At 44.3% G+C, this 22,631-nt stretch overlaps 1 protein-coding gene across 5 annotated transcripts in view; it reads left to right on the top strand.

Moving 5' to 3' along the window:
• Positions 1 to 22,631, top strand: part of JARID2 (jumonji and AT-rich interaction domain containing 2) — a 532,325-nt gene that overhangs the window by 275,398 nt on the left and 234,296 nt on the right. For 4 of the 5 annotated variants that reach the window (XM_033934611.1, XM_033934613.1, XM_033934610.1 and 1 more), the window contains exons 5-7: positions 3,428 to 3,604; positions 10,723 to 10,955; positions 20,761 to 21,778. In XM_033934611.1, coding sequence (XP_033790502.1) covers positions 3,428 to 3,604; positions 10,723 to 10,955; positions 20,761 to 21,778 — 1,428 coding nt within the window. The remainder of the gene's footprint in view (positions 1 to 3,427; positions 3,605 to 10,722; positions 10,956 to 20,760; positions 21,779 to 22,631) is intronic. The other variant, XM_033934614.1, reaches the window with a different exon arrangement.

The following is a 22,631-nucleotide window of genomic DNA, read 5'->3' as shown; positions in this document are numbered from 1 at the left end:
ATCCTCTTTCTCAACACATCTCAGTCACTCCTTCTTTGAAGCAGTCTCTCCGTGGTGGATGCTCTCTTCCAATCTTTCCAGAGGCTTGCTTTTTCAATCGCCCCCTCATCAGAAGGTCCTCACAACAGACTCATCAACCTACACTTGGGGCGCTTATCTCGATGGTCTCCGTACTCAAGGCCTCTGGACCAGTACGGATCATCAATGTCATATCAATCAGTTGGAACTCAGAATGATCCTCAAGGCTCTTCATGCTTTTCAACATCTTCTTCACGACACAGTAGTCCTCGTCCGCACGGACAACCAAGTCGCCTTGTATTATGTCAACAAACAGGGGGGGACGGGGTCTGCCTCCCTTTGTCAAGAAGCGCTGAAAGTTTGGGGCTGGGCAATCCGTTACAACACTTTTCCTTTCTTGAGTCGTCTTCTGCAACCTCACGAATGGACACTCCATTCCTCGCCTCTTCATCATATTTTTTCACAGTGAGGAATGCCTCAGATAGACCTCTTCGCAGCTCCCCACAACTACAAACTGCCTCAGTTCTGCTCCAGGATATACTCTCCTCACCGCCTCGAGGCAGATGATTTTCTTCTGGAATGGACGAATCTATTCCTCTATGCATTTCCTCCATTCCCTCTCATTCTCGGGACTCTAGTCAAATTGAAGAACGATCATGCCACCATGATTCTAATTGCTCCTCGGTGGCCGAGACAACCATGGTACTCCCTTCTACTTCAACTCAGCAGCAGGGAGCCATACCTTCTACCAGTTTTTCCTTCTCTGCTCACACAGAGTCATCCCAACCTGCAGTCTCTACACCTGACAGCCTGGTACCTTTCAACATAACTCCTCTTCAGTTTTCTCAATCTGTCAGAGACGTTTTAGAAGCTTCTAGAAAGCTTACAACTAGACAATGCTATCACCAAAAATGGACCAGATTTTCTACATGGTGTTTCTCTCATCATAAGGAGCCTCAGCTTTCCTCCTTATCGTCTGTTTTGGATTATCTTTTGCATCTCTCCAACTCTGGACTCAAGTCTACATCCATTCGAGTCCATCTCAGTGCAATTGCAGCTTTTCATCAGCCTATTGAAGGGAAACCCCTCTCTGCTCATCCGGTGGTTTCCAGATTCATTAAAGGACTTTTCAATGTCAAACCTCCTCTCAAACCACCTTCTGTGGTTTGGGACCTCAATGTTGTCCTTTCTCAACTCATGAAGCCTCCATTTGAACCAACTGATAAGGCTCATTTGAAGTTTCTCACTTGGAAAGTGGTGTTTCTCATTTCCCTCACTTCTGCTCGATGAGTCAGTGAGCTGCAAGCTTTGGTTACTAATCCACCATTCACTGTGTTCCATCATGACAAGGTGGTTCTTCGTACTCATCCGAAATTCCTACCTAAAGTGGTCTCAGAATTTCATCTCAACCAATCCATCGTACTTCCAGTGTTTTTTTCCAAAGCCTCATTCTCACCCTGGAGAATCAGCTCTTCATACTCTGGACTGTAAACGTTCTTCGGCCTTCTACCTGGAATGCACCAAACCACACAGAACTGCTCATCAACTTTTTGTCTCTTTTGATCCAACTAAGTTGGGACATCCAATTTCTAAACAGACCATCTCTAATTGGATAGCGGCTTGTATCTCTTTCTGCTATGCCCAGGCTGGATTACCACTTCATAGTAAAGTCACAGCCCATAAAGTCAGAGCAATGGCAGCTTCTGTAGCTTTTCTCAGATCGACACAGATTGAGGAGATTTGCAAGGCTGCTACTTGGTCCTCGGTTCATACCTTCACTTCTCTCTATTGTCTGGATACTTTCATCAGACGGGATGGACAGTTTGGCCAAACAGTATTACAAAATTTATTCTCCTAAGTTGCCAACACTCCCACCATCCCATTCTGGTTAGCTTGGAGGTCACCCATATGTGAGAATACCTGCCTGCTTGTCCTGGGATAAAGCACAGTTACTTACCGTAACAGGTGTTATCCATGGACAGCAGGCAGCTATTCTCACAACCCACCCATCTCCCCTGGTTGGCTTCTCTGCTAGCTATCTGAACTGAGGAGACGCGCCCTGTGCACTGGGTGGGAAGGCACTCGCGCATGCGCGGTGCGGGCGATTCGAAACTTCTAGTTTCTTCAAGCAAGTCTGCTTGTGAGGCGTCCGCATCGAGGCTCCGTCGGATGACATCACCCATATGTGAGAATAGCTGCCTGCTGTCCCTGGATAACACCTGTTACGGTAAGTAACTGTGCTTTCCCTGCTAAGAAATGCAAGGTCATGCATTTGGGCTGAAGAACTTATGTGCATGACGGAAGAGCTGGACTTGGGTGACGGTGAAAGCTAGAAGGATGCTAGGTTGCATAGGGAGAGGTATGGCCAGTAGGAAAAAGGAGGTATCGATGCCTCTGTATAAGACTCTGGTGAGACCTCATTTAGAATATTATGAACAATTCTGGAGGCCGCACCTTCAAAAAGATATAAAAATGATGGAGTCGGTCTAGAGGAAGGCTACTAAAATGGTGTGTGGTCTTCGTGATAAGGCATATGGGGACAGACTTAAAGATCTCAATCTGTATACTTTGGAGGAAAGGCGGGAGAGGGGAGATATAATAGTCGCTTAAATACCTACATAATATAAATGTGCATGAATCAAATCTCTTTCATTTGAAAGGAAACTGCAATGAGAGGGCAAAGGATGAAGTTAAGAGGTGGTAGGCTCCGGAGTAATCTGAGGAAATATTTTTTTTACGGAAAGGGTGGTAGATGCGTGGAAACAGTCTACCGGATGAGGTGGTGGAAACAGAGACTGTATCTGAATTCAAAAGGGCCTGGGATAGGCACGTGGGATCTCAGAGAGAGAAAGAGATAATGGTTATTGTGGATGGGCAGACTAGGTGGGCCATTTGGCCTTTATCTGCCATCATGTTTCTAAATACCAACAACAAGGTCTTATACATAATTTGGTATTTCACTGAAGATCTTTGCTAACATTGTGTATTAAATAATGGAAAGAGTGGTTGAGTTTTTCTGATGGCATGCATATTTCTATTCCTAAACCATATTGAACAGTAGATGGATTACAGTGATCAAACTTGTTTCCATGCCTCTGGAAAAGATTTGTGTATGTATTTACAATAACACAATCACCACTACCTCCTGAGGAATTTTTCTTATGTTCTTATGTTCCCATATTGTACTTTTATTTTAGATTTTTTTTTATGTTTACATTGCAAACTACATTGAATGAGGATTCTATTTTTGCACTATGTTAATGTTTTAAATTAACTTGAAGTAGCTAGAAAGTGGCAGGCTTGTGCAGCAATTGGAGCACTAGCCAAGAAGGCTAAAATCTTAGACTGTTATCTCTGCTGGGAGTATGGAAGGGAAATTTTAATGAGACTTCTTGTACAACATGTTCAGGTTCTTCAGCCCTACCCAGCTCCATGGTATATTTTGGAAGTTCTCAGGATGAAGAGGATGTCGAGGAGGAGGATGAAGAGACAGAGAATGTGAAATCAATCACAAACAATACTCCATCTTCGTGCTATTCAACCCCCAGGAAAGGAAAAACACACAAAAATACTCCCAACGGACTTGGTAGGTACTTGATTTAGAAAATAACTGGTTTGTTTTGTGGAACATATATTATGAAAACTGAATGTAAATTCTTTATTTTACTAGACAGTCCAGAAAAGTTGGTTATGTTTCCTAACCAGCAGATTGAGGCAGAGAACACTGAGCTAGTATAAGAAGTGTTGCAGCCCTGGTACTCACCAATATTTTTGTGCCTCCAGCAGATGATGTGGATGGACTGAAACAGCAAAATGAGTTTCTTCAGGCCTAGGCCTGAGCCTGGGGCACGTACAGTCTGTAGAACTGTAGTAGAGACACTGGCTGAATGAACTGTCAGGAATTGGTCTACAGATCTTTGCCTTGATTTAATCTGGAAGGGTTTTCACAGGGCCCCAAGCATTGGCTTGCCAGCTGCTTGTTGGAGAGTTCCACGCCTTGGCCTTATGGGCCTTAGCTTGGTGAGGCAGTAATTGGCAGTGTTCCTGAGGTGCTACTGCCAAGAGCTTAATGCAGGCTAGAGTGCAATCAGATGGTACATGGAAAGAGCTTTTAAAGTCCTGCAGAGAAATGGCAACAATTTCCAAAGAAAGAATAGTTCAGGGAAAACCAGTATGGTGGAGCATGCAGACAAGGATGGGGGCCTAAGTGAGGAACATAAATCTTATCTTACCTATCTCTTGTGGCTACTCTGGAAGATAAATTTGAAATGTTTTGAGGATCGCTTAAACTAGTACAGACAGTCCCCGGGTTAAGAGTGTTTGACTTACCTCAGACTCGTACTTACGAACTGGGGGGGTCTGCTTTCCCCATCCTGTCCCAACATGCCTCTCTTCCCTTCCTGTCCCAATGCACCCCTCTTCTTCCCTTCTTCCCTCTGTGCTGTGTTCCAAATTCATGTCTCCCTCCCTCCCGGCTTCCTCTGGCTGGCTTCCTCCTCCCAGCCGCACTTGTCTTCATAAAGCCATGAGCAGAGGATGACCCGTACACCTTCCCCCTGACGTCAGAAGGAAGGCATCCGTGTCAGCCTCTGCTCACGGTTTTGTGAAGACATGTGTGTCTGGGAGGAGACATAGGATGGAAGAATGGAGGGAGTGAGGGAAAGAGAAGCTGAGGTGAGGGAGGGAATAGAAAGGGAGAATTGTTGGGCATGGGGTCTGAGTGAGAGGGAAAGAGAGATATGGTGTACATGGAGAAATGAAGAAAGGAGAATTGTTGGGCATAGGCTGGAAGCTCTTGTACTGCTTTGGCCAGTGGCGGACCTCCTTTATGTGTTTCCTCCACTCCTACTATGTGGGATACCGAGATGTCCAGAAGATGAGTCTCTGTCCAAACCATGAGCAGAGCAGCCTCCTGCACCACCAGACGACTCCTGGTTGCCCCATGATGATTGATAAAAGCCACCACCGTGGCACTGTCTGAGAGCACCCGAAAAGACTTGCCCAATTAACAACAGTTTGATGGCTGTGGTCTCCAGAACATTGATCGACCAGGACGCCTCCTCTGAAGACCAGCTGCCCTGAGCCGAGCAACCTTACTGGTCCTTCCAGGGTTTCCATTGCACACTGGATCAAGGTGCCTATTGCTTCTGCATACCTTCTTCAGAAGAAGCCTGTTCTGGATTTTCTCAAGGCTCATTCCACTCAGGGTCAGACAGCTTCTTGGGCTGTCTTCTCTGGTGCCTCCAGTGGATATCTGTAAGGCTGCTGTTTTGTCTTCTCTACATTCCTTTTTGCGACACTACCAAATGGACGTCCATGCGCATCGGGACGCGGTGTTTGGTGAGTGTGTTCTGGTGGCAGCCCTACAGAGGTCTCACCCATGATGGGTTCTGTTTTGGAATGTCCCATCAGTGAACTGTACCAGTCTGGAGAGGCGCTAAAGAAGGAGAAATTAGGTTCTTACCTTCTAATTTTCTTTCTTTTAGACTCTCCAAACCGGTACAGTTCTCTCTGCCTGTTCTTGTGGGATTCTCTTGAAGAGTGCGATTTTTTTTTTTTTTTTTTTTTTTCTGCGAGAGCTAGAATTTTTCTAGGGTCGGGGAGATTAAAGAACAGTGGCTTTGGCTCAGCTGGTGAGCTGTGGTGACGTTTGCTGAAGGGGCTTTTTCTAGGCAATTTCCAACAGTGTTGCTCTGTTAGTTGTTACTCCTGTTCGGAATGTTGTTACTGTTATACTTAGCACTTCTTAGTTCTGCTTGGCTATTTGGCAGACTGGTTACTGTATTTTTTGCTCCATAAGATGCACCTGACCGTATGACGCACCCACCTGTAGAGGAGGACAAACCAAGAAAAAAAAAATTCTGAACCAAATGGTGTGCCCTGTACCCTGTCCTCCCTCTGGTGGTCTAGTAGTAGGCTGGGACAAGGTACAGGGCACAGGGTACAGGGCACATCTAGTGGTGAATACGTCTAATGGTAGGTACGTCTAGTGGCAGTCAGCCCCCAGCCAGTGCCAAGCCAGCCAGCCCCCAGCTAACCCCAAGCCAGCCAGCCAGCCAGTAAGCTCCCAGCCCCCTGCCAGTGCCAATCCAGCCACCCCCAAAGCAACCAGCCAACCCACCCCCAAGGCAACCAGCCCCAAGGCAACCAGCCAAGCCAGCCAGCCCCCAGCCAAACCTCAAGGCAGCCAGCTAACTAGCCAACCCACCCCAAGCCAGCCAGCCCTGCCAGCCAGCCAGTCCAAACGCAGGCAGGCAGGCAGCACCCCACCCTCCGGTACCTTTTTTTGTCATCCCGGCGGTCCAGCACACTTTTTGCACTTCTGCCTTGGTTCCGCTGCTCTCCAGGATGACAAAAAAGGTACAGGTTTTGTTTTGGGGTTTTTTATATTCGCTGCTTAAGACACACCCTTATCTACACCCCTTTTTGGGGGTGGAAAAAGTGTGTCTTATGGAGTGAAAAATATGGTATATTACAAGGAAGCACAGCTACTTGTGTTACAGCCAAAAGGTTTTGTCTCAGTTTCCATCTGCTGGTCATGGTGCGTTATTACCCATCAGTGAACTGTACCGGTCTGGAGAGTCTAAAAGATAGAAAATTAGCAGGTAAGAATCTAATTTCTCCTTTCTGGGTGCACTTATATACTGAAACAAATAGTACGAGCTACAGTCAAGAAAAGGAAGTCAAAAAGCAAAAGTTATAATAATATTTGGACTTAATACAGACTGATTCTATGTTATTTGATCACAGTCACAATTACTTAAACCCGGAATATTTTTATGAAACAGCCACGTTGAATTGTCCCATTCTGAACTTCTTGATGGAACAGCTGATTCAGGAGAGGGGAAACAATTCTAGACTTAGCCTTTAGTGAAGCACATGATTTGGTGCAGGAGGTAATGGTACTGGGGCCACTGATAAAAGTGATCATAACATGATCAGATTTGATATAATCTCTGGAATAAGTACACACAGGAAAGCCAAAACATTAGCATTTAACTTTCAAAAAGGAGACTGAAAAAATGAGGAGAAATGGTATTCAATGCTGATGAGTCAAAGAAAATGAAACAAATCTCTGTAAATTTAGAAGATGTAATGGGACAATTTGACAAATTGAACGGTAGTAAATGACCTGGACCGGGTGATATACATCCCAGAATATTGATAGAATTGCAAATTGAATTTGCGGAGCTCTTGTTAGTAATTTATCTCTAAAAATCCAGCATTGTACTAGAAGATCAGAAGGTGGCTGGTGTAATGTCGATTTTTTAAAAAAAAAGGGTTTCAGAGGTGATCGGGGAACTCCTATATTGGCCTGACATCGGTGTCAGGCAGAATGGTAGAGACTAGTATAAAGAACAAAATGGCAGAGCATATACATAAGCATGGATTGATGAGACAAGAACAGTATGAATTTAATCGAGGGAAATCTTGCCCCACCAATCTACTAAGTTTCTTTGAAGGGGTGAATAAACATTTGGATAAAAGGTGAGTCGGTCATATATCTGCATATATCTGGATTTTCAAAAGCATTTGACAGTGTGTCTCATGGAAGACTCCTGAGGAAATTAGAAAGCCATGCGATAAGAGACAATGTCATATTATGGATTAAGAAATGATTAAAAGATAGACAACAGAGAGTAGGTTTGAATGGTTAGTATTCTTAGTGGAGAAGGGTAGATAGTGAGGTACCCCAAGAGTCTGTGCTTGGACTGCTGCTTTTTAACATTTATAAATTATCTCAAAATGGGAAGAACTAGTAAGGTAATTAAATTTGCTGATGACACAAAGTTGTTCAAAATTGTTAAATCACAAGAGAATGTGGAAATTTGCAAGAGGACCTTGGGAGAGTGGGCATCAAAATGGCAGATGACATTTAATGTGAGCAAGTGCAAAGTGATGCATGTGGGATAGAGGAACCTGACCTATAGTTATGCAGGGTTCCACATTAGGAGTCACTGTCCAGTAAGAGGTTCTAGATGTCACATCATTGATATGTTGAAACCTTCTGCTCAGTGTGCAGTGGAAGCTAAGAGAGCAAATTGAATGTTAGGAATTACCAGCAAAGGAATGGAAAACAAAAATGAGAATATTACAATGCCTTTGTGTCACTACCTTGAGTACTGTATGCAAGTCTGGTCCCTGCAACTCAAAAAAGATATAACAGAGTTAGAAAAGATACAGGGAGAAGTGATGAAAATGATAAAGGAGGTAGAACAGCTAAAGGAAAGGCTAAAGCAGCTAGGATTCTTCAGCTTTGAGAAAAAATGACTCAGGAGAGATATGATTGAGGTCTATAAAATACTGAGAATGGAATAGGTAGACATGAATCACTTGTTTACTTTTTTTCAAAAATACTAAAACTAGGGGCAAGCAATGAAGCTACTAAGTAGTAAATTTAAAACAAACTAGAGAATATTTCTTCATTCAGTGTGTAATTAATCTCTGCAATTTGTTGTCAGCGAAAGTGTTAAAAACAATTAGCTTAAAGCTTAAAAAAAGTTTGGATAATTTCCTAAAAGAAAAGTCCATAAGCAAATACTGTATTAAGATGGCCTTGGAAAAATCCATGGCTTATTTCTTTCCAGGCCCTTGTGACCTGGATTAGCCATTGTTAGAAACAGGGTACTGGGCTTGATGGACCTTCGTTCTATCCCATTATGGCAACTGTTATGATATTATCCACAACTCTTATGATATTATCCAGCTTATCCAACATTATTTTGAGTTGTTTACTCATAGCACTTTCTAGTGCTGCTCTCATCTCCGCTGCTCATTCTAGGCTCACAGTTTGCAAAGCCAGTGTGGACTCCGCTGCCATCTTGAATTCATTGAGCTTTGTCTTTTTTGGCAGATTTTGATGCCATCTGTGTTCTGATGCTGCTTCACTGCGGAGGGAATCGCTATAGGCAGAGACCCTCAGTCTAGAACCAAAAGCACAATTATTTGCTAAATAGCTGATTAGTAGATGAGTGAGCTGAGAGCAGAGCAGTCAGCGTCCACACTGCTACATGACACCACCTTGTTTTCCTTAATTTGCATTAGTTCAGCATAAGTTATGCAGCACTGTTTCAGAATGACCTCCTTTAATAATAACATTAGCATTTACCTTAGAAAACTCTTACTTGTCTTCTTGGTAGATAAAGGGACATAACCCATGTATCTGGACTGGTCTAGCAAGACTTAAGGGAAGGAAATTAACAGGTAAAACACCCCCAAACATTGTGCATGCTATCTATATGTTTGTATGTACGGTATACAAACATTGGGTAACACAATAAGCATTGGGTAAGTTTTCTCAGTTGCTGAATGCCCATTGAAGATGGTTACCATACGTCTGGATTTACCTGGACGTGTCCTCTTTGAGGACTTTCTGGATGGTTTCCTGAACTAGGGGAGTTTGGGTTTCAGCCTCTCTACCCCTCACCCTGGAGTTGGGGTAGAGAGGCTGAAACCCAAACTCCCCTAGTTCAGGAAACCATCCAGAAAGTCCTCAAAGAGGACACGTCCAGGTAAATCCAGACGTATGGTAACCATCTTCAATGGGCATTCAGCAACTGAGAAAACTTACCCAATGCTTATTGTGTTACCCAATGTTTGTATACCGTACATACAAACATATAGATAGCATGCACAATGTTTGGGGGTGTTTTACCTGTTAATTTCCTTCCCTTAAGTCTTGCTAGACCAGTCCAGATACATGGGTTATGTCCCTTTATCTACCAAGAAGACAAGTAAGAGTTTTCTAAGGTAAATGCTAATGTTATTATTAAAGGAGGTCATTCTGAAACAGTGCTGCATAACTTATGCTGAACTAATGCAAATTAAGGAAAACAAGGTGGTGTCATGTAGCAGTGTGGACGCTGACTGCTCTGCTCTCAGCTCACTCATCTACTAATCAGCTATTTAGCAAATAATTGTGCTTTTGGTTCTAGACTGAGGGTCTCTGCCTATAGCGATTCCCTCCGCAGTGAAGCAGCATCAGAACACAGATGGCTCTCCCCTGTCCCCAACCTACCTCCTCTGCACTGCAATCTTCGGGCTGCCATCAGTGTCAGCAAGGTGAGCCTGCTGCCTTCGGCCTGCTCCAGAAGCTTTCTCTCTGTTATGATTTACTGTTTTCATGTAGGTGGGATGCTGCAGAGGGAAGACTTCTGAGGCAGACAGGTGGGGACAGGGGAGAGTCATACCCAACTGCAGGGTCGGGAACTAGAGAGAGAGAGAGAGGCCATGCTACCAGATCCTGCTGGTGTGTGTGTGTGTGTTTAGAGACACACCCACAGGAGAGGGGAGAGGAATGGGGTTTGGAAGGAGAAAGAGAGAGAAGCACCTCTGTAGGAGGAGGGAATGGAAGAAGAGAGAGAAAGAAGCACCCAAGGGAGGTTGGAAGGAGAGAGAGGGTGAGAAGCACTCGCGGAGGAGAGGGTTAGAGGGGAAGAGAGGAAGAGAAGCACCTGCAGGGGAAGAGGGGGGTTGGAGAAAGAGAGAGAAAGAAAGAAGCACCCACAGAAGGGGTTGGGGGGTTGGAGGGAGAGAGAGGCTAAAGGGAACTAATGAAATGGGTGAAAGGTGGGAGGTGGGGCAGGGATTGTGTCCTCCTTTTTTTGACTTCACAAATATGGTAACCCCAGAAATGAAACTTGGAAAAATGCTGAAAATGTTTCATTTTTCTTCCTTTTTTCCCTCCCTCTACCCCCTCCCAAGTTTTTAATAGCTCTAGCAAATCTTCAAAAGAGAGAGATTCTACTCACAAACACAGAAGCAGAGAGGCCACACCTGGGAAAGAGCGGAACAGTGAGAGAGCTGAGAGTCGAAAGGAGCAGACTGCAGCTCCAAACCACCACCACCCTGCTACAAACACAAACTCCTCAGCAAAAGGGCTGGCTGCTAATAACCACCATACCCTTCACAGATCTCCTCAGGACTTAAAGAAACAGGTGAGGTGTTGCCTTACATAAAAGTAGCATCACAGAATGGAGATGAGGGAATGAGTATTTTTCTAACCACACTGCAGCCATGAATTGGCAATGCTTCTTCCTTCCAATTCTGAACTTTTGTATTTAGAGATTGTCTTGTTAGTATATATGCTATTTTACTGGCTTGCCACAAAGCTAGAGTTGTAGAATTCCAGATTATGCTACTTATGGTGAGGAGGAAGGGGACATAGTGACGCTGCAGCAACCTCAGTAAGTTGAAAAGTGAAAGCAAAAGGAAAGGTTGACTGCAGATGATCATTACGATGCATGAGAGTATGAGGAGAATTACAATTTCCAGCCTTAAGTATGCTATTAGAATTGGGCTTTTTAAAATATATATATTCAGATATTCTTCCCTTAAAAGGGAAGGGGGAGGGGTTTGTTAGGTTAGTTAACCAGGTACCAGCATTGAGAATCACTGCTACCCAGATAACTTAAGAAATAGTGAGCAACCAAATATGAAGCAGAAATTAATTGCTAAGTTTCAGCTGAAAACAAAGCTGATGCTAAGATCCACATTAAGAGTCAACAACCAAGAAAAAGATACAGGTGTTGTTGTAGACCAGGGGTGTCCAACCTTTTGGCTTCTCTAGGCTGCATTGGCCGAAAAAAAATTTCTGGGGCCGCACAAATGCGCAAACGCTGCGGCAAGAAAGAGGAGGGAGCCGGCAAGACAGTAAACACCCGGGGGCAGCAGAGGAAAACACTGCATCGCCTTCGACTGGGGCCGCACAGAATACTTCACGGGGTCGAATGCGGCCTTTGGACCACAGGTTGGACACCTCTGTTGTAGACAATACGCTGAAATCTTCTGCCCAGTGTGTGTCGGCAGCCCAAGAAAGCAAATGGGATGCTAAGAATTATTAGGAAAGGGACAGTAAATAAGCCCAAGAATATTATAATGCTTCTGTATCTCTCCATGGCGTGACCTCACCTGGAGTATTGCATTCAATTCTGGTCACCGTATCTCAAAGATAATTGCAGAATTAGAAAAAGCTAAAGAAGAGCAAAGACCTAATCTCTTTTAGGTTAGGGCTTTTCAGCTTGGAAAATAGACGGTTAAGAAATGATTATGTTCTACAAAATCTTGAGTGGTGTAGAACGGGTAGAAGTCAATCTATTGTCTACTCTCAAAATTTACGATTGTCTAAGATCGGGGAAGTGACCATGTTGGTGGCAGCGTGAGTTTGCTGTTGGATGGAGGATGTCTATGCTACTAGCTTTTATCTAGTGGTTATCTTTTAATAATGCCACACATGAAGAGGAAGGTGATTTTGAGGTCATTTCCCTTGCTGGCCTCTATATCATCCACTGTGCAGCAGACGTTCAGTCATTTTCTCACCAAAGGCCATCCACTATTAGTCGGAGAATTGAGTTCAGTGCAGTGTGTCAACGAAGGAGTATCTTCCTCTCTAGGACATGAAACATCTCTATCACCATCATTTTCCAACCCCCCCTCTGTGTCCAGAACTGCAACAGTAGAAACTGGAGACCTGCAGGCATCAGAATTTGCTGTATCAGAGGCCCTTGGTGGGGTGAACGTGTCAGCTGTTAGCTCACCCAAGAATTAAATCAGTTTGTGCTGTATCCAAGGAGGTTAATTTAACATTGATTTGGGCTATGCTGAAGAAATTAGTGTGCTTTGTGGTTTTTAAAAATTTTATTGTTGGTAGATCATTTTAAAAGTAGCTCGCAAGTCAAAAAAGTGTGGGCACCCCTGCTGTAGACCATCACCTCTTCATCGATGTGCTGTCCTCACTGGGTTCCAGGACTGTTATTTTACGGTTTTCCTCATATCTTTCCCATTGCACTTTTAGTGTAAGCTCTGCAGATCTTCCTCCACTGCCATCCCGCTATCAGTCTGTGTACCTCAGGACTCTATCCTGGGACCCTTTCTTTTCTTAATCTACACTTCTTCTCTTGGTGCTCTAATCTCCTTCTACGGCTTCCAGTATCACCTTTATGCTACAACTCGCAAATCTACCTCTCTACATCTGAAATTTCTACAGGAATCCAGGCTCGAGTCTCAGCCTGCCTCTCTGACATTGCTACCTGGATGTCTCACCGCCATCTAAAATTAAACAAGGCCAAGACTGAACTCCTTATCTCTCCTCCTAAACCCATTTCACCCCCTCCTCCATTCTCTATATCAGTGGATAGCACTCTCATTCTCTCCATCTCGATGTCTCGCAATCTCAGGGTCTTTTTTGACTCATCTCTTTCCTTCTCCTCGCATATCTAACAGACTGTTGCTTCTTCTTCTACAACATCGCTAAAATCTGTCCCTTCTTTTCCGAGCATGCTGCCAAGACCCTCATCCACACCCTCAATGAGAGTAGGTTTTTTTTTTGTTTTTTTTTAAAGGTTTGCTTTTTGTGCATTCTGACTGATATTCAGCCTGCAGCAGGCTTTAATTAGCCTTACAATATTCAGTACTAGGCCAGATCTAGGCAGCTGCTCTGAATATCTGGGGCTAATTAATAATAATAATAATAATAATTTTATTCTTATATACCGCCAAAGCCATGAAAGTTCGAGGCGGTTTGCAACAAGATGTGCTGGACAATCAGCAAAGAGTTTACACTAGGACAAATGTCAGGAGGTTCTGCTTTACGCAGCGAGTGGTGAACGCCTGGAATGCTCTTCCACAGGAGGTTATTAAGGAATCCACTGTGCTAGGATTCAAAGGCAAATTAGATGCACATCTCCTTATGAGAGGCATAGAGGGATATGGGTGGTAAAACTACATCAGGTGTATACCTGACTGGGCCTCCGCGTGTGCGGATCGCCGGACTCGATGGACCATGGGTCTGATCCGGAGATGGCAGTTCTTATGTTCTTATGTTATGTTCTTATGTTCACTACATTGTTATCAAATATAAGCCATGATGATTCAAGGACAAACAGCGAAGTGGTCACACTATAAAGTCATCGAATACAACAAGATGTGCATGCAATAGCTGCCAGAACATATAATTGTGTCCTGGCTGATATTTAGCTGGGGTTCCCATAAGACAAGGCTTTCCGGTGTGGGTGGTTGGGAAATGATGAACAGATTGGTAGGAGGGAGGAGGCATTGGAGGAACACAGAGCACTTTTTATGTTATGGGAATTCTGACTTTTTAGTAGTCTTAAATTTCCCCTGTTAGCTAGGCGGGTGCCAATGCTGAATATTACTGGCATCCGCATAACTATCAGCTCCTCTCCAACTCTACCCTCTGTACCATCCCTGACCTGCCCACTTTAAACATGGATAGTCAGAGCTGATACCCAGAAACACTGCCCAGTTTTAGGCAGCCAGAATCAATTTAAACAGTATTAAAAAATTCTGTTGTGTATTTTTGGGCCAAAGAGCATCATGATCACAAGGAAAACCAGCCTGATAGATATTCCTTAAGCAACTGGAGCCCCTAATATACTAAAGGTTTCCTTACAAGTAAGACTGGTTTTAACCAGTCTTGCATGGAAACTCCTGCCTATGCTAAAAGCAGGGGTGCTCACCCTTTTTTGGCTTGCGAGCTACTTTTAAAATGACCAAATCAAAATGATCTACCAACAATAAAATTTTAAAAAGCATACTGTACGCAGAGAAAATGTTAATTATCATTTATATTCGGGGTTTTTTTCAAAGAGGTCAAGGCAGATGACTTTAAAATATGCAATGTTACCTCAGTAATAACTATACAAAAATATACAAATATACCCTCTCTCTTTTTACTAAACCGCAATAGCAGTTTTTAGCGCAGGGAGCTATGCTGAATGCCCCGCGTTGCTCTCGACGCTCATAGGCTCCCTGCGCTAAAATCAGCAAATGCGATTTAGTAAAAGGAGTCCATAGTGCAAAATATAGACAGCAGATATAAATTCTCAAAACGGACACATTTTGATCACTAAATTGAAAATAAAATCATTTTTCCTATCTTTGTTATCTGGTGATTTCATGAGTCTCTGGTTGCACTTTATTCTTCTGACTGTGCATGCAATATTTCTTCCCTCCTTTCTGCCTCCTGCATGCTTCGTCTCCTCCAGACCTCATTCCATTCCCCAACCAACATCTCTGTCCTTCCATGAATTCAGCTTTTTTCTTCCTCTCTCCCTGCCTGTCCCCTGCCACCCGACACACTCCATTCTTTCCCCCTTTTCCTTCCTCTCTCCCTGCCCCCTCCCCTTTCTTTCTTTGTCTCCCTTTTTGTCTCCCTGTCTGTCTTTCTGTCTCCCCGTTCTGCCTCCCTGTCTTTCTGTCTCCCTTTTTTTTCTCCTCAAGCCACACCGGGGCTGTCATCTGGAAACAGGCCCCCAAACCACCACCGCCGTTGCCGCCGAATTCTCCCTGTTTTCCGACGCCGCAGCCTTCCCCCCCGACGTCAATTCTGACGTCGGAAAGGGAGTTCCGGGCCAGCCAGGCAGCGATTGGGGAAAGGCTGGCTTGCCTAGCGCTTCCATAGTTGCTGCTGGCCTGTTGCATCGGGGAACAGAGAGAACGCAAAGGCAACGCGAGTATTGCAATCGACCTTTTGGGCACCCCTACTCAAAAGGATTTTATATTGGCAGACTGATTGTTATAGCAGCCACTGAAAATCCTATGCTAATGCATTACAAGGAGCTCATTAGTATTATAATGAGCATTCCATGTAATGTACAGCAAAAAAAAAAAAAAAGCAGCTGTTTGCTGAGCAAACTTTTAACTGCAGGATCTGAGCTGTCGTAGCCTTACTTTCCTGTCAGTGCCTGAGCACTGATTGATTCAAGCACTGACAGGAAAATAAGGCTAGAGCAGACTAGACCCTGCTGTTAAAATTTCGCCCTCCTGCCGAGCCCGCTGGGACCCCCCCTGACCAGCCCCACTCCCCTCCGTATATCAGAGGATGTCCACAACCTCCTACTATAGGCCCCCCAACCCCCTCCCATGCCTCTAAATTAAATCAGCAGGAGGGATGTCCATTCCCTCCTGCCGAAAGGGCCTACCACCCTGGTGGTCTAGTGGGACTACTGACACCCTCACCCCCCACCTTGTTAAGAAAATCCGCAGGAGAGAGGGTTACTCCTTCCCCCCCCCCCCGGACAAGCCCCCCAACCCCCCATATCTCCAAAGCTGATGCTATGATCCACATTAAGAGTCAACAACCAAGAAAAAGATATAGGTGTTATTGTAGACAATACGCTGAAATCTTCTGCCCAGTGTGTGTTGGCAGCCCAAGAAAGCAAATGGGATGCTAGGAATTATTAGGAAAGGGACAGTAAATAAGCCCAAGAATATTATAATGCTTCTGTATCTCCCCATGGTGTGACCTCACCTGGAGTATTACATTCTATTCTGGTCACCGTATCTCAAAGATAATTGCAGAATTAGAAAAAGCAGGAGGGAGTGGCCTTCTTTTCAGAGAAGACTTGGAGAACTGGTCAAGGAACTAGGAGATTTCAAGTCCTAGCAAGGATCAGGAAAGCAGTCACAAGGCAGACCTCGCCTCTGGGATTCAAGGAAATACCATTCTCAGCAATTCCGGAAGGAGGAGCTCAGGATTCATCTCTGTCTAGATGACTGGTTGATCCGGGCTTCCTTGGTGGCAGAGAGTCACGAGGCAATGTTATGGGTTGTGGCGCTTCTCTAGTCCCTCACCTGGGTGATCAACCTGGCCAAAAGTCACTTGACTCCCAGGCACTGGAGTACCTGGGAGTTCACTTCAACACGAGGCAGGGGACAGGTTTTTTTTTGTTGTTTTTTTTGCCAGATTAGCATTTCAAACGCAGATACCCTCATTTCTGTAGGACCCAAGACTGACAGCATGGAGCTATGCTCAGGTGCTAGGCTCTGTGGCCTCAGTTTTGGAGGTGGTGCCCTGGGCGAAGGCACACATGAGGCTGCTGCTGCTGCAGCAGTAGTCTGTTCTGTCTCAGTGGTCTCTGGTGTTTCAGGATTACTGGGTTCACTTGGGTTGAATGAAAGGAGCTAGGGACAGCTTGAGTTGGTGGCTGAGGTTGACCAGTCTTGGTTGGGAGATGCCACTGGCATGGCCAGATTTGATAGTTGTCATGAATGCCAGCCTGATAGCCTAGAGGGCCCACTGTATGAATATCAATGCACATGGCTTCTGTACTCCAGAGGAAGCCGGTTGGTCAATCAATAGGCTGGAGTTCTGGGCAATGTGCCTGGTGCTGTTAGCATTTCAGGCTTTGCTGTCAGGAAAACTGGTCCAGATTCTGTCAGACAACGTCATGACAGTAGCATACATCAAAATTCAGGGAGGCGCACGCAGTGCACAGATGGCACAAGAAGCTCAACTCTCACTGCAGTGGGCAGAAAGCAACGTTCTACTTCTAGCAGCGGCCCACATCAAGGGGACACTGAATGTTTGGACAGATTTTCTCAGTCAATCCTTTCTGGACTTCGAGGAGTGGGAGTTGACCCTGTCTGCCTTTCAGTTGATAGTAAAGAGATGGGAGTGCCTGAGCATGGATCTCATGGCCTCACACCAAAACACCAAGGTACCATGTTTTTTCAGAAGAGGAAGGGAGGTTAGATTAGAGGGTCTGGATTAGAGAATGACATGGGGACAAATTTTTCCCCATTCCCGTGGGAACTCACTTTCCCATCCCAACAAGTTCTTTTCCTGTCCCTGCCCCATTCTTACAAGCTCTGTCTGCATCTCCACAAGCCTCAAAACTTTAAGGTCATAAGTGTTTGAGGCTTGTGCAGTTAAGACAGAGCTTACAGGAATGGGACAGGGATAGCAACAAAACTAGCAGGAACAGGGAAATTGAGTTCCTGCGAGGACGGGGACAAATTTGTCCCTGTGTCATTCTCTAGTTTGGATGCCCTTCTGCAGCTTTGACCTCCTGACCATTTGCTTTATCTTCCCCTGTGGCCACTCATCAGCAGGGTACTTCACACGATCTTCTGGCACAGGAGTCTAATAGTCCTCATTGTGCCTGATTGGCCACATCGCCCTTGCTATGCAGATCTTGTTCATTTCTTGGAATATGAACTTCTTTGGCTGCCCCTTGTGGAGAACCTCCTGTCCCAGGGTCTGTTCAATATGGAAGGTCCGTCCCACTTTGGTCTTCTTGTCTGGCTATTGAAAGATCGAGACTGAGGAAGAAAGGGTATGTTAAAGAAGTAATCACTACTCTGCTCCTCACTCACAAGCATTCTACATTGGTGGCTTATGCAAGGGTGTGGTGAATCTGAGTCTTGGTGTTCACAGAGAGATATTTCTCCTATGATTTTGTCCTTGCCTCAGATTCTCGCCTTCATACAGGGGAGCTGTGCTAAAGGTCTGTCCCTTACTTCCATCAAGGTTCAGGTGGTGGTGTTAAGCCTGTTTTCATGGGCTCCTCTCTGGCAGTTCATCCTGACATACCTTCGTCCTCCAGTTCATCTTCCTTGCCCATCTTGGTCATTTGAGTACTCAGAAAGCTCGACAACATTGAAAGATCTTACCTTAAAAGCGGTATTCTTGGTGGCCATTACTTTGACTCATTGGATGTCAGAATTGCAGACTTTATCCTGTAGGGATCCCTTTCTTTCTTTCTTGGAGGGAAGTGTCACCATTCGTATGGTTCCTTCCTCTCTGCTGATGGTGATATCCTCCTTTCATGTCAATCAACCGCTGTTCTTGCCTTCTTTTTGCGAGGAGGATTATCTAGATCAGTTTCGTCACTTTCAGTGTCTGGACTTTGGGAGGATGCTACAACGGTACCTACAGGAAACTAATGATTTTCACAGATCTGATCATCTGTTTTTTCTGTTTGGGGGTCCTAACTGCAGGTTGGCGGTATCTAAGGACACGATCACTAGGAGGCCTTTTCATCAGCATATTTGCTGGCAGGGAAGACATCTCCACTTCCCATAAGAGCTCATTCAGCCAGGTCCGTAGCCACATCGTGGGTGGAGTCCAGTCCTTTTCCCTGGCAGAAATTTATTACGTGACTACATGAGCTTCGCTTCACACATTCGCCAAACACTATCGCATGCATGTTGCTGCTCAGGCCAGGATTTCGTTTGTAGCATCGGTCTTGTTGGCAGCACTGACTGGATCATAGAAACATGATGGCAAATAAAGGCCAAATGGCCTGTCCAGTCTGCCTATCTGCAGTAACCATTATCTCTTCCTCTCTCTGAGATCCCATGTGCATATCCCAGGCTTTCTTAAATTCAGACAGTCTGTGTCTCCACCACCTCTTCCAGGAGATTGTTCCACACTTCTACCACCCTTTCTGTAAAAAAAAGTATTTCTTTAGATTACTCCTGAGCCTATCACCTCTTAACTTCATCCTATGCCCTCTCATTCCTGAGCTTCCTGTCAAATGAAAGAGACTTGACTCATGTGCGTTTATATCACGTAGGTATTTAAACGTCTATCATATCCCACCCTCAGTGAAAAGAACTGCTTTGCTACATTCCATTTGTCTGGATTTGTCTGCTGATGATGACAGGGAAGGTAAAATTGTTGCACCTGATAATTTTCTTTCCCTTAGTCACAGCAGATAAATCCGGAGCCCGCCCTATGAGATAGAATACTGCCATTTGTTAAAAAATCTTACTATATGCAGAGGTTGCTTTCTTTGGTTATGTTTGTTGTGTGCTGTTTGTTCTTTCCATTGTATGTAGTTGGGTTTTTCAGTTGTGCTGCTTAGGAGGGAGGACTGGTGCTGCTGTCTATTCCTATGGCTTCTGCTTTGATACTGGTTCTGCTTCTGCTTTGATACTTCATCATATGGGCAGCCAGAGAGCGTACCATCCTACATATATCACAGCTCATTGCTCACTATCTCCATCTGCTGGTGGATGGACACAATCCAATTCATCTGGATTCATCTGCTGTGATTAAGGAAAAGAAAATTATCGGGTGAGACATAATTTTACCTTATTTTTTTCCTTTTTCTTCATATAACATATGTATTTGTGTGTGTATTTTGTCTTTTGTAGGACTCCTGAGGAGGAAGACATTTTGCCGAAACACGGACCATGTTGATTCCTGTTCATTAACATCATTATCTACATTTGAGAATGTATTTATTAATAAATCCTTTGGTTCATCCAATACTGTAGGGTTTTTTCACTTCTGTTGACCAAATCTCACTGTACAAGTAATGCACATCTACACAGAGCAAAGCTTAGAGAAGGGGGCTTCCAGGAACCTCATCTTCAATTACTCTAGGAGCTAGTGACCTTGAACTGACAAGAACTTCTTGCTAAGAAACAGGTAATATACATGGCTAAAGAAACTGAAATGTAGTCAAGAGTAGTTGGTTCCGACCCCTCCCACCCACCCCTTGATGTCTTCTGTGTAGTAGAGGCACAAGGTACTGAAGGAATGAATCAGATATCTGTAGACTATTAGAATAATTCGTTTTGACATACAGTAAAACCTTGGATTGCAAGTAACTTGGTTTGCAAGTTTTGCAGCAAAACATTTTATTAAATTTTAACTTGATATACAAGCAATGTCTTGCAATACAAATACATACAGTATACACACATTACAACTGAGCTGATGGTTCTTCTCTCTTTGATGCTGCAGGAGTGTAGTGACTGTTCTAAATGAGTGAGGTCTTGCAATACAAGTACGTATATTTTGCATTAAAGATTTTGGGTTGTGAAACGAATCCTCTGAGTTTCCATTATTTCCTATGGGGAAATTTGCTTTGATATATGAGTGCTTCTGGAACGAATTATGCTCGCAAACCAAGGTTTTGCTATATATATATATCTTTGTTTGTTTGTTTGACATTAATTACAAGTGGTCCGTCTCTTTCCCTCTTCCAGGTTTCTAAAGTAAATGGAATTACTCGACTGTCAGCTTCAAGTTCAAATTCAGCCAGTGCCAAAAAGATGAGAGAAGTCAGAACATCACCATCCAAAACTGCAAAGTACACAGCAACAGTGACCAGGGGAACTGTCACATACACCAAAGCCAAGAGAGAACTGGCGAAGAAAACCAAACTGAACCATAGCAAGCCCAGTTCTGCCATTAACCATACAAACTCAGGGAAAATAGAAAGTAGCAATGCAAAAACCCGCAAACAGGTGCTATCCCTCACAGCAGCGTCTAAGTCCAGTTGTGCTACTATTAACTGTGTCCAAGTCAATGGCAAGTTGAGTGATAAAATGTGCACTAGAGAGGAGGGGAGACAGCTAAGAGAGGGGCTAAGAAATTCTAAAAGGCGATTGGAAGAAACTAATCTTGTAGACAAACCACAGCTGCCCATCAAGAAAACAAAAGTAACTTCTAGCTTGCCAGAGGTGAGGAACAGAAGGACTGTGGCAGAAAAGTCTGTAATGAATGGACACACAAAAAAAGAGGTACCGGAAAAGACCTTGGAAAGGAATAGGCCGAAGAGGGCCACAGCAGGAAGGAATTTGCCAGGTAAACAAGCACATGATGAGACAGAAAATGCTGCCTGTGAAACCCTTTCTACCTCACATACGGACTCCTTACACAAGCCACATGACTCACTGGGGAAACAGGAAAGGGTGGGCAAGTCAGAGTGGCCAGTGATGGTTGAGATTCCTGTCCTCCAGCCTAGTGCCAAGGAGTTCAATGATCCACTGATCTATATTGAGTCAGTCCGAGCTCAGGTTGAGAAGTATGGGATGTGTAGGGTTATTCCCCCTTCGGACTGGAGGCCTGAGTGCAAGCTGAATGAAGAAATGCGATTTGTGACACAAATTCAGCACATACACAAACTGGGCAGGCGCTGGGGACCCAATGTACAGCGGCTTGCCTGCATCAAGAAGCACCTCAAATCTCAGGGCATTTGCATGGACGAGCTTCCACTCATAGGTAAGGGTGATGCTCTTATGAGATTTTGCATTACAGGTCATGTCATCTGCTCTCCAGCAGCATGATGCTTCATTTGTTATGGTGATGGATTCACTCTTATACTGCAGGAAGTTGGGTTGCTGTCTTTATTGGTTGGCCAGGTGCAGTGCAAATGAATGCAGTGCAACCTCTTAATTCTGCTTCACTGTTTACAGACCTTTCTTCAGATAGAAGGGTTATGTACCTAGGCTGCCACACATAAGATTTTCCTGCCCCCAAATCAGAATTTCCCCATATACAAATTAAGGCCCTTTCCTGAGTAGCATGTGCTGTAGTAGTTCTCTTCTAAGTAGGCATACTGTAGTAAAGCCTACTTCCATCTCCCCTTTCTTAGTATTTGAAAGTGCTTCAGAAAACCATATCCTTCACGGTAATAATCCAGAAATAAGATCAGAAATTTTCAGAAGAGTACAGACAATTAACAACCATTAAATAAGAATAGACAGTGAAATATGGCTTATCACAAAATACATGTTTCATTATTATTTTCCAGTGGGAGGCTACCAGTTCTAATATATGAAAGATACTCATTTTATTTAGCTGAATATATTGGATTGCGTTTTACTGTCAGGTCTGACGCACATGATAGCACAATGACAGAGCACAGTAAGGAGCAGAACCTAGTGTTTGTATGTGTATAAATCGTATTTGTATGTGTATAAGTATATATCCCAGGACAAGTAGGCAGCATATTCTCACGGATGGGAGATATCCATGGAGCCCCTGTACGGACAGTGCAAAAGTATACTGTCATTTTAAACTTCAAAAGTCTTGAGAATGCCCATACCACACATGCACTAGTGCCTTCCCACCT

The sequence above is a fragment of the Geotrypetes seraphini genome, chromosome 2 (genome assembly GCF_902459505.1).
Source record: "Geotrypetes seraphini chromosome 2, aGeoSer1.1, whole genome shotgun sequence".
NCBI classification, from domain to species: domain Eukaryota; kingdom Metazoa; phylum Chordata; class Amphibia; order Gymnophiona; family Dermophiidae; genus Geotrypetes; species Geotrypetes seraphini.
Note: the sequence above shows the minus strand (reverse complement) of the source record. Positions and strands in the feature narration are given on the sequence as shown.